Source organism: Echiichthys vipera, assembly GCF_963691815.1.
Source record: "Echiichthys vipera genome assembly, chromosome: 18".
Classification (NCBI taxonomy): Eukaryota; Metazoa; Chordata; class Actinopteri; order Perciformes; family Trachinidae; genus Echiichthys; species Echiichthys vipera.
Genome location: NC_139843.1, coordinates 12,866,122 through 12,882,103, shown reverse-complemented (window position 1 = coordinate 12,882,103; position 15,982 = coordinate 12,866,122). Strand labels below are relative to the sequence as shown.

The 15,982-nt window shown below is 38.7% G+C and overlaps 2 protein-coding genes across 2 annotated transcripts; both read left to right on the top strand.

Annotated features, from left to right (window-relative positions):
* Positions 1-321: 321 nt before the first annotated feature.
* smarcd2 (SWI/SNF related BAF chromatin remodeling complex subunit D2) lies at positions 322-9,350 on the top strand. Its single transcript, XM_083932524.1, has 13 exons — positions 322-898; positions 1,867-2,060; positions 3,258-3,300; positions 3,407-3,529; positions 4,017-4,136; positions 4,796-4,891; positions 5,887-5,988; positions 6,109-6,270; positions 6,542-6,639; positions 7,203-7,338; positions 7,443-7,565; positions 8,163-8,264; positions 8,392-9,350. Exons 1-13 carry the CDS (start codon positions 761-763, stop codon positions 8,443-8,445), a joined length of 1,491 nt encoding a protein of 496 aa, XP_083788650.1. The 5' UTR covers positions 322-760; the 3' UTR covers positions 8,446-9,350.
* A 1,336-nt stretch (positions 9,351-10,686) lies between these two features.
* On the top strand, positions 10,687-15,799 carry psmc5 (proteasome 26S subunit, ATPase 5). Its single transcript, XM_083933299.1, has 12 exons — positions 10,687-10,738; positions 12,427-12,498; positions 12,596-12,665; positions 12,787-12,884; positions 12,967-13,023; positions 13,259-13,489; positions 13,878-14,004; positions 14,122-14,312; positions 14,929-15,027; positions 15,110-15,220; positions 15,304-15,390; positions 15,645-15,799. Exons 1-12 carry the CDS (start codon positions 10,715-10,717, stop codon positions 15,696-15,698), a joined length of 1,221 nt encoding a protein of 406 aa, XP_083789425.1. The 5' UTR covers positions 10,687-10,714; the 3' UTR covers positions 15,699-15,799.
* Positions 15,800-15,982: the final 183 nt, after the last annotated feature.

Genomic DNA, 15,982 nt, shown 5'->3' with positions numbered 1-15,982 from the left:
ACTGTCAGGGGAGACAGTTATGCTGCCTTCACGGGCTCCTTCTAAACTCCGACATCTTAGCTCTGATACATATGTGTATTGGCGCTACAAGGCATGCAGAAAAACAATGCATATGAGTTATAGAATGGGTTATAGGATTAAGACTTTGATTGAGTAGGCTTTAGGACGCCTAATTTAAACATCGATAACCCCTGTGTTAGAAATGATGGTATGTGACACACTTTCAAGTGAAATTAGACCGTTAACGTCCGCTGAAATTTAGAACGTCAACATTTCCGATATCCGTGAAGGCAGCATTTGGCACAGTGTGTGTGTGTGTGTGTGTATGTGTATGTGTATGTAGGCAGTTACAGGAATACTTTGCTTTAGACGCTAAGTTTAGCGTAGGTCGGGCGTTATTATCATGTTTTCAATCGGTCTCGCATTAAATAGCAGTTAGTTAGCGATGTGAAGACGTAAGGTCCAAGGGAGGAGGTGACACACAACAGAACAGCCGCCTCTCGCTCTCCAGAAAACAAGCAGTTGTAGGCAGAAGTAAATCCCGGAACTTGAGACGGTTGGAACCGAGCTAACATTAGCTAGCTTTTTGTTGACAGGGTTGCTTGCTGTCAAACCACAAACCCGACCTCATTTAAAGTAAAGTAGACACTTTCGGTCCTGTACCTGCGACCTTCATTTAGTTGCTTACTAGATTCGTAGTTGGACATACATTTGTTGAAAGTTTCCGTCACTTCTTTTTAACCACTTGTGGAGCTAGAAGATGGCATCAAGAGGAGGAGGATTCTCCCCGATGAATGTGAATGTGAGCCCCATGAATGTTGGGCATGCTGCGGGCATGAGGATGCCTCCAGCGGGCTACTCCCGGAGCATGAACATGAACGCTCCCCAGTACCCTCAGGTTAGTTTTCTGCTTTACTTCCCCTTATTGAACAGGGGGACTTGGTAACTTGCTAAGCTAAAGGTGAGGTTAACGTTATCTGTTAAGTGATTGTACTGGGTAAAGTTTATATTTTGCCTTTTAAGAGTCTTAGATATTCGTTAAAACAGAAATCCAGTTGATGACTGACAGAAAGTAATGCAAGAATAAACTCATTATTCTTCAAACGTCAAGGTGTGGACACTACTTCCGCATTTAAATGTGGTCTGTTATTACCTAACGTTACTGCCGCCAATACGTTCAATGTAACATTTTTAAGATGGCATTATAGTGATTGAGCTTTGTACACCATACGTATTTAGGTGTTTGATTGTAATTATTAGTATCACAGATTAATGTTTTGGGCATGTGTGAAAATGGAAACCACATGGCTCCACTGTCAGTTAGCCTGAAAACAAAAGTATGTTTATCATCATCACCATCTGTCAGAGCTAAGCCTGCATATAGACCTATTATCCCCAGTTGTACCACCATCTGTGGCTCCACGTGGTATTTAGTTAATATGCACTATTACAGTTGCCTCATGTTTGTTAGTTAGAGCCATATGGGATCTGTTTTTTGTTTTAAGCTGTTAAGTGTTAGGATCGAGCATCCACATACATTGTTGATAATCAATTTAATTAGGATTTTTTCTTCACACTATTATGAGATAAGGACTGGGTCATTGTAAAAATATTAAGTATACACTCACGTGCACATCGCAATAAAACATCCCATTTAGGAAAAGCTTTTGGTAGGATTTACCAAATGTTAAAATGGCTGTGCTCTACATCATCCTATCTGCACCTACTGTACATTTATACAAGATATTCCATTATTTGTTTTCATTTACTATGACTCGTTCTTTAAGTTATGCTACACATACTTTTCACAAAATTCTTATCAACCTGAAATTAAAGCTTCAGCTTCCATTTCATTTATTTTTTTAGCGCCAAGGGATGTCATCCAACAGAGTGGGGGGCCCTATGTCAATGGGCGGTCAGCTGCCTGGACCTTCTTATGGTGGTGGGAACATGTCCATGCGACCAGGCATGGGGCCTCCAAGCATGGACGCCTCGAGGAAACGGTTCCTTCATCTGCATCAACAGCAGCAGCAAGAGGCACTGGGAGGCCTGCGACGAGGGTAAACTGTGGAGAAGTGAGAGTGTTTGTGTGAGAGAAGAGTGGGAGAGGAATAATGCAGAGGAAGTCGTGGAATTGCGCTGCTGGATTTAGACATAAATATCATAATATAAAGCTGCAGTTATGTTAACTTTTGATTATGCTGTGGATTATTTTCTAGATCAATTGTTTGGCCAACAGAACAGATTACTTTTTTATAAAGTAATGATACCAGATCAGTCTTCATGAGGGTCATGACTTTTCTACAGAGGAACATCTCACTATAAAAATGAGTGTTTTTCCTCATGTTTATAGCAAACAGGATTACTTTAAGGACCCCACCAGTAATGTTTTCCTCAGCTAAAACAAAAACGACAGCAGGAAGTTTGGGTGCTTCAAATATTTCTAGATGAACATAATTACATCCAGTGAGAAATGTTATTCAACTTATACTTCATGGTAAACCAAAAAATTCTAAGTTACCATTGAATTGTAAATATATATTTTTATACATAAAACCATAGTAGTCTTATATGCATTAAGATTCAGTGGCTAATTTGGTATAAAACAACACCACACTTCATTCAGGATGTGTTTTTCTCTGTTCGTGAAGTGTCCGTGCGGTTAAAAGAGCAGCTCAGCTCACACAGACAGGAGGATGGGAGTATCTCATGACTGGCCTCTGCTTTCAAAGCAGCAGACACGAGCGGGTATTTTTGACTTCAAAACTGATCGGTTTTGCCACGCTCATAAATATGGCGATCCATGATGTGAGGCAGCATTTACAGTTTCATCCACAATGAACCTCTTGTCTTTAAAGCCTTATCTCATAACAACGTTCTCAGTATAGGAGGATTGGCGTGCCGCACTGGCAGAAGCAGCAACCTAAATACTCATAAAAGAGCTTGGTAAAATTCACTTTAGTCATATTGAGGGGAACTATGTAATTCAATAAAGAAACAAAACTGCTTTTATGAAGTCAGACTTTGAAAAGGGCAAATGAGAAACCATGACACAACATTGGAAACACAGTACAGTATGTCCTTTTTTTAGTAATATTTTTAGCCATTGGATCTTCTGTATTGTAGAGAGAGCATATGGTTCATCTGGTCAATTCATGTATGCCTACTTTTTTATTTGTTTTAGCAAAATAAACATACTTTGGACATCGTCTCGTCTATATAATTTATTATCTTTTTGGTGCGATTTCTTTTTTTAGGGCAAAAAGACGCAAGATGGCTGACAAGGTTCTCCCACAGAGGGTAAGAAGGAGGTTTCCACCCTCTGAATAGTACTTTGACATGGATTCAGTTTGTTCACAGTTGGCTGTATTCCTTTAATATCCATGTCCTGTTGTTGGCTCTTTAGATCCGAGACCTGGTCCCAGAGTCCCAGGCCTACATGGATCTACTGGCCTTTGAGAGGAAACTGGATCAGACTATTGCCCGAAAGCGTATGGAGATTCAGGAAGCCATCAAGAAACCCATCATGGTACCTCTACATGAGAGTGCAATGTCAGATTTTCAGATAATAAAAATGATATTTCGAGATAATTTTCAGGCTGTATGAAGTGCTGCCTAATCACAAATGTAACTGTGCAAGCATTAACATTTTGTAATGCTGTTTTACATGCATGCATACTTTCCGTTGAATCCCATGCCGTATGCAATCTGAATCTGGTGTAGAGATTTAAAAAAAATGGCGCCCATAAATAGAATGGAGAAGCAGAATTTGATTTCATGAATACAGTTAAACATGTCCAAACTTTTGACTTGTACTGTATTTTAAGGGTTATAACTTTAAACTGTCTTGAGTGACCAATTTATGACTTTCCCCTTTTGTTGAAGATCTGTCTTTACCAATTACAAAGTGCAGTGTAAAAAAGAGAGAGTCTTAATCCCAAATTTGTCATGGTTCATTTTTGTTTGAGAAACCGGTTTTGGAGTTCCTGATATATCTGCTTGTTCATCTCTGACAGCAAAAACGCAAGCTCAGGATCTACATTTCCAACACCTACACCCCCAGCAAGCCAGAGGGCGAGGAGGCGGAGAAGGTGTCCTCCTGGGAACTGAGAGTGGAGGGGAAACTTCTGGAGGAAGTACGTGAACAATTTTCCTAATTTTCCCTATTTTTTGCTTTGTTTCACCATCATTGTCCCAGTGTGGTCTGACCCAAGTATTTCAGTCTGTGTTATTGCGTTTCTGAAAACTTCACTCACTCAGCTCTGGTTGCCTTGTGTCCTTGGCTCGGACCAGGATACCAGATGTGTGTTTACAGCTCTTCCCCACTCACACACAAGCTCATGTTCTCTTTTGAAACAAGGAATTGAAACCATTTGCCGTTACAAACCATGAGCTGACAAGTCTCCCCTCCCTCCATCAATTCCAGCTCAACTCATTGTGTCATCTGGGGCCACATGAAGGAGGATTTTCTTTTCAGTTCTTTTTTTTTTTTTTTACTCTGCCTTTGGTTTAGGCATGCGTAGGAGTTTTTGCATGGAGTAACAGAAAAAGAAAAAGGGATGTGAAGGAAGGAGTGAAAGAGGTCATGTTGTGCAAACAGACTTTAACAGGGCTTTAGAGAGGGCGGGGGCGCAACAGCTTTTTCTAGTTGTCTACAGTGCTTCACCACCCCCAATGTGGTCAGAGCTAAACAATGTGGCTGCACAGACTGATACAGCACAATAAGAACACATAGATAACAGTCTTGTTGCTCTGTCTCTTTCACACTTTTTTATGCACTTTGTTTTGTTCCTAGCCTGGCAAGCAGAAGAGGAAGTTCTCATCTTTCTTCAAAAGCCTGGTGATTGAGCTTGATAAGGAGCTCTATGGACCTGACAACCACTTAGTAGAGGTATGACATCAATTTGAAGGCATTTGATGTAACCACCTCAGAACGTGTTTGGCACACAGACACCAAAATGTTCTACAGCTGCCAATTGGTTCACCATCCCCAGAACATTATTTGCCTCTGGTCAGAAAGTGGTCCCACCCTTTCGTCTATGAAGAGCTCTTGAATCTGGAAGATATCCCACCGTGTTTAGTCTAACCTTGTGTGACTTAATTCCCCCCGGGGATTATTAAAGTATTTCTGATTCTGATTTTGTTTGAATTCCACCCACACATAGGGTTAAACCAGGGGTGTCAAACTAATTTTCCTTCATGTTTCCACATGCAGCCCAATTTGATCTCAAGCAGGCCAGACTATTAAAACCATAGTAACCAATACATAACAACACTTCCACATTTGTCCCATTCTTTTAGAGTAAGAAGTACAAGTACATTCTGCAAACATCATGAATGAATAAACAGTACATTAAATAAACAGATGATAACCAGCCTGAGATAACTTAAGAAAAAAAAGTTTAATTTCAACAATATGTCTCCATTTTCATGTGTTTTCTGGTCAGGGTGGAGAATGAAATGAGTCTGATAGTGGCACATAATATAATATACCTTGATCCCTGAAAGGTACTTGAAAACCTTACACTGTGTCCACTTTTATTCTTTTTGACAAATATATTTTCCAACGGCAGCTTGATAGTGTAGCCTGTACATAAGCAAATGGGATCTATAAAAACATTTTATGCATAGGGCCGGCTACTCTTATTAGGAAAGCGACTTTTGAGAAATGGAAATAAATGACTTCTCTGCAGTTTTCTGTTCTGTTTTCAGCTATATCTGACACCCCTGGTTTGACAAACCCTTTTATAATAAAATAATAATATAGGTTTGATGGTAACTATGTTCTTTCATACTTTTATACATACGTTTAACATTATATAAGATTACATTAATATACATTATACATTATTACATAAAATGCAAGCTTTTTACTTTATTTTTCAGTGGCACAGAATGCCAACCACTCAGGAGACGGATGGTTTCCAGGTCAAAAGGCCCGGCGACGTGAATGTTAATTGCACTCTGCTGCTCATGCTCGACCACCAGGTACCATCCATGGGCTCAGTTACCATCGCACAAATACTTGTATGACTCGATGGTAAGACTTGCTTACATTTTTCATGTTCCTTTGCTCCAACTCTTTTTTTTTTTCTTCTTTTTTTTCAGCCCCCTCAGTACAAACTGGACCCACGATTGGCTCGTCTGCTGGGTGTGCACACACAGACGCGGGCCAGCATCATGCAAGCCCTTTGGCTCTACATCAAGAACAACAAGCTGCAGGATTGTCATGAGAAGGAGTACATCAACTGCAACCGCTATTTCAGACAGGTAATGGGGAAGTTTTGAGGCTACAGCAAGCAGCAGAATGCTAACTCACCACTTATTCATTTCCCAGTGTTGCTTTGGCATTTGAAAATGCTTTCCATATCCTTTGTACATGTATTATTTCAAATGTGCAGTGCCTTGCAAATGTTGAGATTTAAAACAAAAAAAACAAGATTATGTTTGGGTTTTTATGCTTGTGGGGAGACAAAATGAAAACAAAACTTTACCTTCAGCAGATCAAACTTGCTCTGTTTTCTAACCAAATGCTGTTCAGATCTTTGGCTGTCCTCGCATGAGGTTCTCCGAAATTCCCATGAAACTGGCAGGCCTGCTGCAGCACCCTGACCCCATCATTATCAATCATATGATAAGGTAGGGGAGAGTCGATCATTATCCACTTTCTCTGTTTATGCATGTGTCGTGTTCTGTCAGGGTCTCCTTTAGTATAAGAAAAAACTCAGAAGTGTTTTTTATGCAAATGTAAAATCTTCCAAAGTTTTTCCAAAGACTTGCTTACAACGACATTTATAAAATATTTATCATTGTATTTAGCTTTATTATTTGGACTTTCAACAGTCATTCCCTTATCACAATCCAATTTAGACCTGCAACGATTAGTCGATCAACAGACAAATAATCTCCAATTATTTAGATAATCCATTATTCATTTAAGTAGTTTTTTGTGTTTTTTTCAGACTCTCAAATACAGAGATTTCATGCATTCCTCTTTTTTATATTATATTAAATAGAATATATTTGACTGTCAAAAGAAGATATCACCTTGGACTTTGAGAAACTGGGACGTTTTCCGCTATTTTTGTACATTTTATAGACCAAACGACTAATAAATAAATCTAAATAATGAATGAATCGCTGTTTGCCGCCTTAATCCAACTTATATTCTGTTTTGCTGTCGGTGCTTCTCCTGTGAGCAGTGTGGACCCCACCGATCAGAAGAAGACAGCGTGCTATGACATTGAGGTGGAGGTGGATGACCCACTGAAGGGCCAAATGAACAGTTTCCTGTCCTCTACAACCAACCAACAGGAAATTGCTGCGCTGGAGATGAAAGTAAGGCCTGCGAGGCAATCACACAAGTCAGGCTTTCAGAATACAAAAATAAATTGTTGTTTGTTTAATATGTCGTATCTAATACAGTACTGGTTGTTCTGCAGATTCATGAGACGATTGAGTACATCAACCAGCTGAAGACCGAAAGAGACTTTATGCTGAGCTTCAGCAATAAACCACAGGACTTCATCCAAGACTGGCTCAAGTCTCAGTGCAGAGATCTGAAGGTAAACATTTGCTCTCAACAATAATGTACGTGTTTCTTCACAGGAGCCTTTACTTCTTTTAAACATAGTATGGCTCAATTGCATTATGTTTTTGTTTTTTTATTCATTATTATTTAAGAAAATATTTGTCAAAGTATTTCAGTAAGGTTGTCCTGTAGATGTCTAATTGTATTGTTCCCCTCCACTTCATTACGTTTATATGGCTGTTGTTACTTCCTGACAACCCTAACAAATGTTTGTTCACATATTTTGTCCAATCTTTGAAGCGTTTTATTCCAATTTGCATTTGGAGCAGTGGAAAAAATCCCTGGCATAGCTCTCCCAGTATTTTACTATTGTCTATGCGATGATGATATGTAGCCAGTTAACCAAGACACATAAACAGCTGACAAAGACCACAATTCCCTGCACCTGTGCCGAAACAAACTGATTCAATAAATAGTAAAACAGAGTTACAATATTCAGATGGGAGCACATTTTTGCAGCATTGTTTGCGCTTTTTTTTGTTTTGTTCTTGCATTTTGGGATAAACATTTGTCTGTATTCATGAAATAGTGGTTCATCGTGGTGGATTATAACATTTATTATTTCCATCAGTTGATGACGGATGTGACAGGAAACCCAGAGGAGGAGAGGAGGACTGAGTTCTACCAGGGGCCCTGGGTACCGGAGGCAGTGGGCAGATACGTTTACTCCAAAGTAAGGATTTAGACGACACGATCCACTGTTTAACAATGTACATATTTGAGAGATGTTTTATTGTAAGTTGTGTATTGTTACGAGTGTTAATGTCTTAACACTTACCTTTTTTTTAATTTGTTTTCAGCTGCAGCAGAGACGACAAGAGTTGGAGCAGGTGTTGGGTATCCGACTCACCTAAAGACATATTCCAGAGATGTCACGGCCAACTCAAGTTTATTCATGAAATGAATACTCAATTGAAATGGAAATTTGTTTTGAATTGTTGCCATTTTAATGGTCACAAAGCCATCCTCACTGACATGGTATGAAAGGTGGCATACATATAAGATAATAGTTCTAAAATCAATGGGACCAAAGTGATCAACATTTTCCTAATAATACAAAGTATGTTTGCATTGCATTGTCTGTTCTTTTGAGCCTGTTCAAATAATCTTTGCCTTGTTTTGCCATCTGTTTTCTTTATGGTACAATCTGCGTAAAAAGTTGTAAGAATTGGTGCTATTTTGAAAAGGGTGTCTGTTTATCTTCACATGAAAGCCATAACATTTAAGAACAAGTGGAAGAATTAAGGATTACATCGCTATATATATATATATATATGTTTACATGCGTTCTTTGTTATATATTTGGTATTGGGGGTTGTTGGGGATATTGTTTAATGTCAGGAAGAGGAACTGCGGCGCACTCTGTTGATTGATGGGTTCTTCCTAAAAGACCCATACCTCCCAGCAAGGTTAGCTGGTATTAATAAAATAGGAATGCTGTTGTAGTGTCAACAAAACGGGGCACCTAATTGTTGTGTAAAGTTTATAGTTTCACAAGTTAACTGTTCGTTGAAATGCTTTTTGTTAAGGTTTTGTATGAGAGGGTTTCCTGAATTTTCTTTAAACATTCCATGTTAACAGGTATCGCTGTGCCAAAATGGGTTTTGGGAATAAGGCACTTAACATTTGAGAAAGGTGTGTGTACAAATGTTTTTTCTGTACAGCCTCTTTGTAAAATGTTTGCATGTTGTGTATCAGTCAAATGCCTTTATCTTTTATACATTTGGAGTATTTTTTACAATAAATATACTTGCAAACATTTGTTATTTCATGATAAAGTATGCTTATGTCCATGTTTTTAACTGTGCAGCCTCAGGTGTATGATAAAAGTTGGGTTCATGCCATGAGTGCATGTAAGGGCTGGTCGAAGTGTTCCAGGGCCTCTGAGTGAGCAGCAGTTTATAACAGGTATAGCTGGTTTTACCTGTCTCTGTTTACCACTCCTCAAATAACGGCTCTGCCAAATACATCCTACACTCTTCACAGATCAGCGGCTCAGCTTGTAAAGTGAAAATGGCACAATGCAAAGATGTGACCAAAGACGTGCACTGAATTAAATTTGTCGACAGATGGTACATGTGTTTGTGTAAGTAACTTAAGTTTGAAAGTCGTTTAGATCACGTTTCGTTAGTTGAAATGCTGTTGCGATGGCAATGAAGAAACAACAGCCACAGCAGTATTTCTTTAAGGTTAACATAACAGATGCACTTTTAATGATCGTGGGGGGGAGACTATTGAACATGTTTTTGTAGATTCTGTTCATGTTACTTTTCCTTTGATTTGCAGAGGTACCTTTTAAAGCTAAACCTAATAAAGATGGATTTATTAATCATTTTTAACAATTATAAATATCCGGCAGATGAAACTTGCATAATTAATTTGATCATTTTCTTAGCAAAATACTTTATCCATAAAATGATTTAGCTTAACAAATTACCCTCTTCTGTTTTAAAGTTTCACATTGTTATTTCTACATTTAAAAAGCCATTTTGGTATTGTGTATAACTCTGGAATGTGTAAGAAAAGTCATGTTTATATTGAATCTTTTCAATAAAAAATTTAAATTCTTTAAAGGTTGAATATGTAGACTTTTTAATAAAAGCTATACATTTTTTTTTTATAAACGAATACACCCATGGGACATTTTGAGGGGTACAGAATGAAAGTATTGCTTTTCCATGAAAAAATATACTGCATTTAGTCTGAATTAATATTTTAAAATTCTTTTGACAAGTTTGACAATGACTGGGGGAATGGGGGAAATGGAGTTTGTCAATCCTGCAGCTGCTTATTTGTCCCAGCAGCTGAGTGACCGGAGACGGGCAAACACCAGAGTCAATATAGGCCAAATCATTCACTCCATGGACTGAGATAAAGGAGTTCAAGGGCATTAAAACACACAAACCTGGCAACCCGACTGCTGGGATTATTCTTTGTTGTTGCGACTATGATCTTGAGACACTAGATGGTGTTTTCTGCTCATTCTCCATATTCAACCTTTGAGGTTGGGGCTGAGAAGAAGGGGACTGCAGGCGGCGATGTGCGCATTTATAAATAAAAATAGACCGAAGAAGAAGTTTCCGGATGTTCGCCTCTCGTCAAGCGGATGCAGAGATTTCCAAGATGGAGGTGGACGGAACTGATCATGTAGGTGTATCTTTTTCTGTCGTTTTGCTGTTTTTATTTGTAATATATTATCAAACAAACGTTAGTGTTGTGTTTTGAGTCGAATAGTTTCCTTTAAATCTGGCGTGATCAGGGATGTGTTTGCGACTCCGCTGTAAATCGTGAAATGTGACTTTAATCAAAACAATGAATGTGTCACGTCAGTGTGCTGCCGGTTTGCTGTCTCATTGTAGCTAACACAGCTAACAACTGGCTAGCTGCGGCTCGCTGTCAATTGTCTATTTGGAAAGACTGGCAGCAACAATCGACGGCACTCTCCTCTGTTACGTTTAGCATATACAATGGATGTTAAATACTACTCAAGATAACTAATAGTTGACGGTTTCAGGATCACCGAGCGTTAGCTACCTGCTACTAACAGTATGTCAGTGCTAACACCAACTAGCCTCAAGTTAGTCAGCACTCAGCAGATAAACTCACGGTTCATACGGTGCTGGAAATATGTGAAAACACTTGGATTTTATCGAGGTGTTCTCAAGGTTTCGAAATTGTTTGGATTTTGAATGAAGTGCTTGAAATGTAACGTTAGGTTATATGGGATAGCATATGTGCTATTACACAGAGAAAAGAAGATCGCTATATTTGAGGGACTACATTTTCTTTTACTTTTGCATCTTAAATTCCTTTTTTAACATATTGAAAAGTTGGTGATTATATTTATGTCGATATTTTCGTCGACTAATCGCATATATTAAACATGAAACGTTGGTTTACTTTTCTTTAATTTTTGTAGAAAGCAGCCACAAAACTTGATTTTGGTTGCTCAATAACAACTTATTTGTTTTGCTGAACAAGTGCAATAACCAGTATTGTGTATAAATATGAAGTTTACCATAGTAAGGTTGTGGAAAAGCATGCATCTTAAAATGCTTGAAACGTGCTTGAATTTGAAAAAAGTGTAGGAACCCTGTAAACTTAATAACTTTAAGTCAAGTTTATTTATGCAGCACAATTCATTAGCAAGGCAATTCAAAGTGCTTCACACAGGACATTTAAAAACATTGGAAAGAAAGACCATATAAAATTACATTTAAATCACACATAATGACATTCAAATAAACTAAACAAAAGATCAGGGAAGTTCTAGAAATTAATTAACGTGCTGTACAAGCAGCAAAAAGAAAAGTCTTGATTTAAAAGAACTGAGTTGCAGCAGACCTGCAGTTTTCTGAAAGTTTGTTTCAGATATGTGGAGCATAAAAACTGAACACTTCCTCTCCATGTTCAGTTTTAACTCTGGGGGCGTCTTCTGGGTCTTCAAATACCTTAATCAAATCAACATTTAGCACTACTAATCCAGCGTGCTAAGTTGTTTTCACAGATGTTCGTTACATTTGCGTGGTTAACGTGATTAGGCATCCTTTAGAAAATATTTAGTCTCTCGATTAATTTAAGTCATCCAACTTAAAATTAATTACAGCAATGGATTTATTGCTTATATAGTAATTAACTAGAAACAACTTTTGGTAATGTTCTATTTTCTGGTTCTACCATCTCAAATGGTTTGCTGTTTCATATTATAAATTGGATATTATTCAGGTTTTTTTTAATTACATTTTACAGACCTAACCATTATCTGATATTAATATTCAACAGATACATTAATATTGAAGTCAAATAAAGTTTGATTTCTTTTTTTCCACTGACAGATGGAGATGGGGGAGAGTAAAGGTGGCTCAGGTCTCCGACAGTACTACTTATCCAAGATTGAAGAGTTGCAGGTAAGAAGATATTATGTGCAAACTTGCAGCTGTAAATGTGCCTTGGATTGCACAGTTTCTGCTGCCTGTCAATCCTGAACCTCTGTTTTCTCAACAGTTGACCGTAAATGACAAGAGCCAGAATCTCAGACGTCTGCAGGCACAGAGAAATGAGCTCAATGCCAAAGGTACACTCTTCTTCATCACTGCAATATCAGTGTGTTTTGAAATATTATTCAATCACATAAAGCTCTACACAGACCTTCCCTATTGGATGAAAATATCAAAGTTCTACTTTTTGTCTCTCAGTGCGTCTCCTTCGTGAGGAGCTACAGTTGCTACAGGAGCAGGGATCCTACGTAGGAGAAGTGGTTAGGGTCATGGACAAAAAGAAAGTTCTGGTCAAGGTATGCTGTGTATTTACACTAACAAGAAGACCCTATATTTTGAGTACTACCTTAAATTAACATGTCTCCTCATCCTTTTCAGGTTCATCCAGAGGGGAAATTTGTCGTGGATGTGGACAAGAACATTGACATCAATGATGTTAGTATCAGTTGTTGTCATCTTAATAATGATTGCTCTTCGAAATACATGACATGTTTTCCCACGGCTATATTTACAAAAAAAGAACAATTGCAAAACAAACATACCTTTCACTTGTAACCATCATAGCACAAGACTGAATGGCAAATGATTCAAGCCATATTTTTGTTATGATAAATGACAATTATCAGGAAACATGGAAGTATTCTGAATCCCTTTCTCATTTCCGCATCAGGTAACTCCTAATTGCCGTGTGGCTCTGCGTAATGACAGCTACACCCTGCACAAGATCCTGCCCAACAAGGTGGACCCTCTGGTATCCCTCATGATGGTGGAGAAGGTGCCAGACTCTACCTATGAAATGATTGGTGGCTTGGATAAGCAGATCAAGGAGATCAAGGAAGTCATTGAGCTGCCTGTCAAGCACCCAGAGCTGTTTGAGGCTTTAGGTATTGCACAGCCGAAGGTGAGTGCTTTTAAAAGAGAGCCGAGCTGTAATTGCTTTTTTTGGTACAGTTTCTTAAAGAGGTAACTTCTTTTATCTTGCGTCTGTTGTAAAAAGGTCTGGGAATAGGTTCAGCAGCAGTTCCCCAGTGAGATTTAGAGCTGCAACTGATAATTTTCATTGTCTCAATTATTCGTGTGGTTTCTAAAAAAACAAAACAGCAATTCAACACCTTTGAATAACTGCAACCAGAAGTGTTGTCATTGTTGCCTGAAGTGTCTAAAACTATAAATTATCAAGTAGCTTTAAATACATTTTCTGACATGCATGTATTTGTTGCAGCTCCAGTCACATGTTGTCTCCATGTCAGTGTACAGATGGTTCTCGTTTCTGCTTTGAATGTGTGCAGGGCGTGCTGCTGTACGGTCCCCCAGGTACCGGGAAGACCCTGCTGGCCAGAGCTGTGGCCCACCACACTGACTGTACCTTCATCAGGGTGTCCGGCTCTGAGCTGGTCCAGAAGTTCATTGGAGAGGGTGAGCTCCTGTCTCTTCTGAATACTTTTATCTAATGAATTTCCTATCTATCTAATGATTCCTTTCTTCAAAAACTACCTGGTGGTTTAACCTTGGTTCCTCCCTCTCTTGTGTTAGGTGCCCGTATGGTGCGTGAGCTGTTCGTCATGGCCAGAGAACACGCTCCCTCCATCATCTTCATGGACGAGATCGACTCCATCGGGTCGTCTCGTCTGGAGGGCGGCTCAGGTGGAGACAGTGAGGTGCAGAGGACAATGCTGGAGCTGCTCAATCAGCTGGACGGCTTTGAGGCCACCAAGAACATCAAGGTAACGCACGCATGCACGACATAGTTCCCAATGCTTGGATCACATTAACTTTTCACGTATTTACTGACTATAAATGTAAGACGATGTGCATTTCATTATATAGTTACTTGAGTCATTGTTATGCATATACAATTTGGGTTTGAAGTGCGCATAGGGAAGCCCCTCCCTCAGTTACAGTATGTTTGTTTGGTAGCACCCTTGTATTGTTAAGCAGTAGTTAAACAATCAAAACACAAGTTTATAAGCAGCTTTAAGAACCTTTTTCTAAAGTGTTTATTATGTACATTATTTTCAACAAGTATAACTTCTATGAAGACATATTTTATTTTACAACTGTTAAATTGTCATCCATTTATCTCAGAATCAGAAATACTTTAATTGTCCCAGGGGAAATTATGTCTGTTTTATATAATAGCATCAATGAGTCAAAGTTAATGTATCAGTTAACACTTAAAAATAAAAGTGTAATAATCAAGTTATTAAATGTTAAAATGCCGATTATAACAGGTCTCTACTGCTCTAAATGCAAAGAATAAAAGCAACTTAATTACCCGAGTACTCTAAGTATATGCCGTGCTTTTGTTTTAAATTAACTCAAATTCACGTTCTCTCTCAGGTTATTATGGCCACCAACCGTATTGACATTCTGGACTCAGCTCTGCTCAGGCCAGGCAGGATCGACAGGAAGATTGAGTTCCCTCCTCCAAATGAAGAGGTACTCATTTGCACTGTATATTCACAAACTTAAGCATGCTGCAGGGATTTTTGTGTGTGATATTTTGATCCCGCACCATTAGGCCCGTCTGGACATCCTGAAGATCCACTCCAGGAAGATGAACCTGACACGTGGCATTAATCTGAGGAAGATCGCAGAGCTGATGCCTGGAGCCTCTGGTGCTGAGGTTAAGGTGAGAATTGACCCATTAAATGGTAGCAGTTAGATGGTAAATGCAGGCCTTTTTATTAAATTATCTTGTATGTGTCTTTTTAGGGAGTTTGCACAGAGGCAGGGATGTACGCTTTGAGAGAAAGGAGAGTTCACGTCAACCAGGAGGACTTTGAGATGGCTGTGGCAAAGGTTTGTTCAACTTTTCTCTTGTACAGTGTATCCTAGCGCAGACATCCATCAACTTCTCACAGCCCTGGCCCTGTATCCACCTTTTAATATTGTTGTAAATATTTAAAAATGGAGCTCACATCCCCCTGTACTGAGTAGAATGAAGTAAATTCCTTACTTAAAATTTTAAGACCAGGTTAAACATTTTATTCTTGTATGATGACCATTTCTACTCGTACCTGCTTACTAAACCTGTTCCCTGTCCTCTTCACCAGGTGATGCAGAAGGACAGCGAAAAGAACATGTCCATCAAGAAGCTGTGGAAGTAAAAGGCCTTGTGTATTCTTGCACACAATGCAAAAACATATGTATATTTTCCTTTTGTTTATGGTTTGGTTTATAATTGTCATTCTAGAGTAAATGGTTTCCCCAAATAGTTTTGCAGTGGTTTATTTCTCAGTCGTTGTCTTCAAATAGCAGACTGTGTGTTTCTCCTGTTCAATTCAGACTTTTGTCAAAGCAAAGTCGGGTAACATGAGTACAATCTCCAGCATGAAAAGATGGTCTGCAGATTTATTCTTTCATTTTACAACTATCTTTTGTAAATATGGCA

Coding starts and splice junctions, on each gene's coding strand:
- smarcd2 (XM_083932524.1), top strand. CDS start 761: ATGGCATCAAGAGGAGGAGGATTCTCCCCGATGAATGTGAATGTGAGC. Junction 3,301..3,406: donor ACAAGGTTCTCCCACAGAGG/GTAAGAAGGAGG, acceptor TTGGCTCTTTAG/ATCCGAGACCTGGTCCCAGA. Junction 7,339..7,442: donor TTGCTGCGCTGGAGATGAAA/GTAAGGCCTGCG, acceptor GTTGTTCTGCAG/ATTCATGAGACGATTGAGTA.
- psmc5 (XM_083933299.1), top strand. CDS start 10,715: ATGGAGGTGGACGGAACTGATCAT. Junction 12,885..12,966: donor AAAAGAAAGTTCTGGTCAAG/GTATGCTGTGTA, acceptor CATCCTTTTCAG/GTTCATCCAGAGGGGAAATT. Junction 15,391..15,644: donor TTGAGATGGCTGTGGCAAAG/GTTTGTTCAACT, acceptor CCTCTTCACCAG/GTGATGCAGAAGGACAGCGA.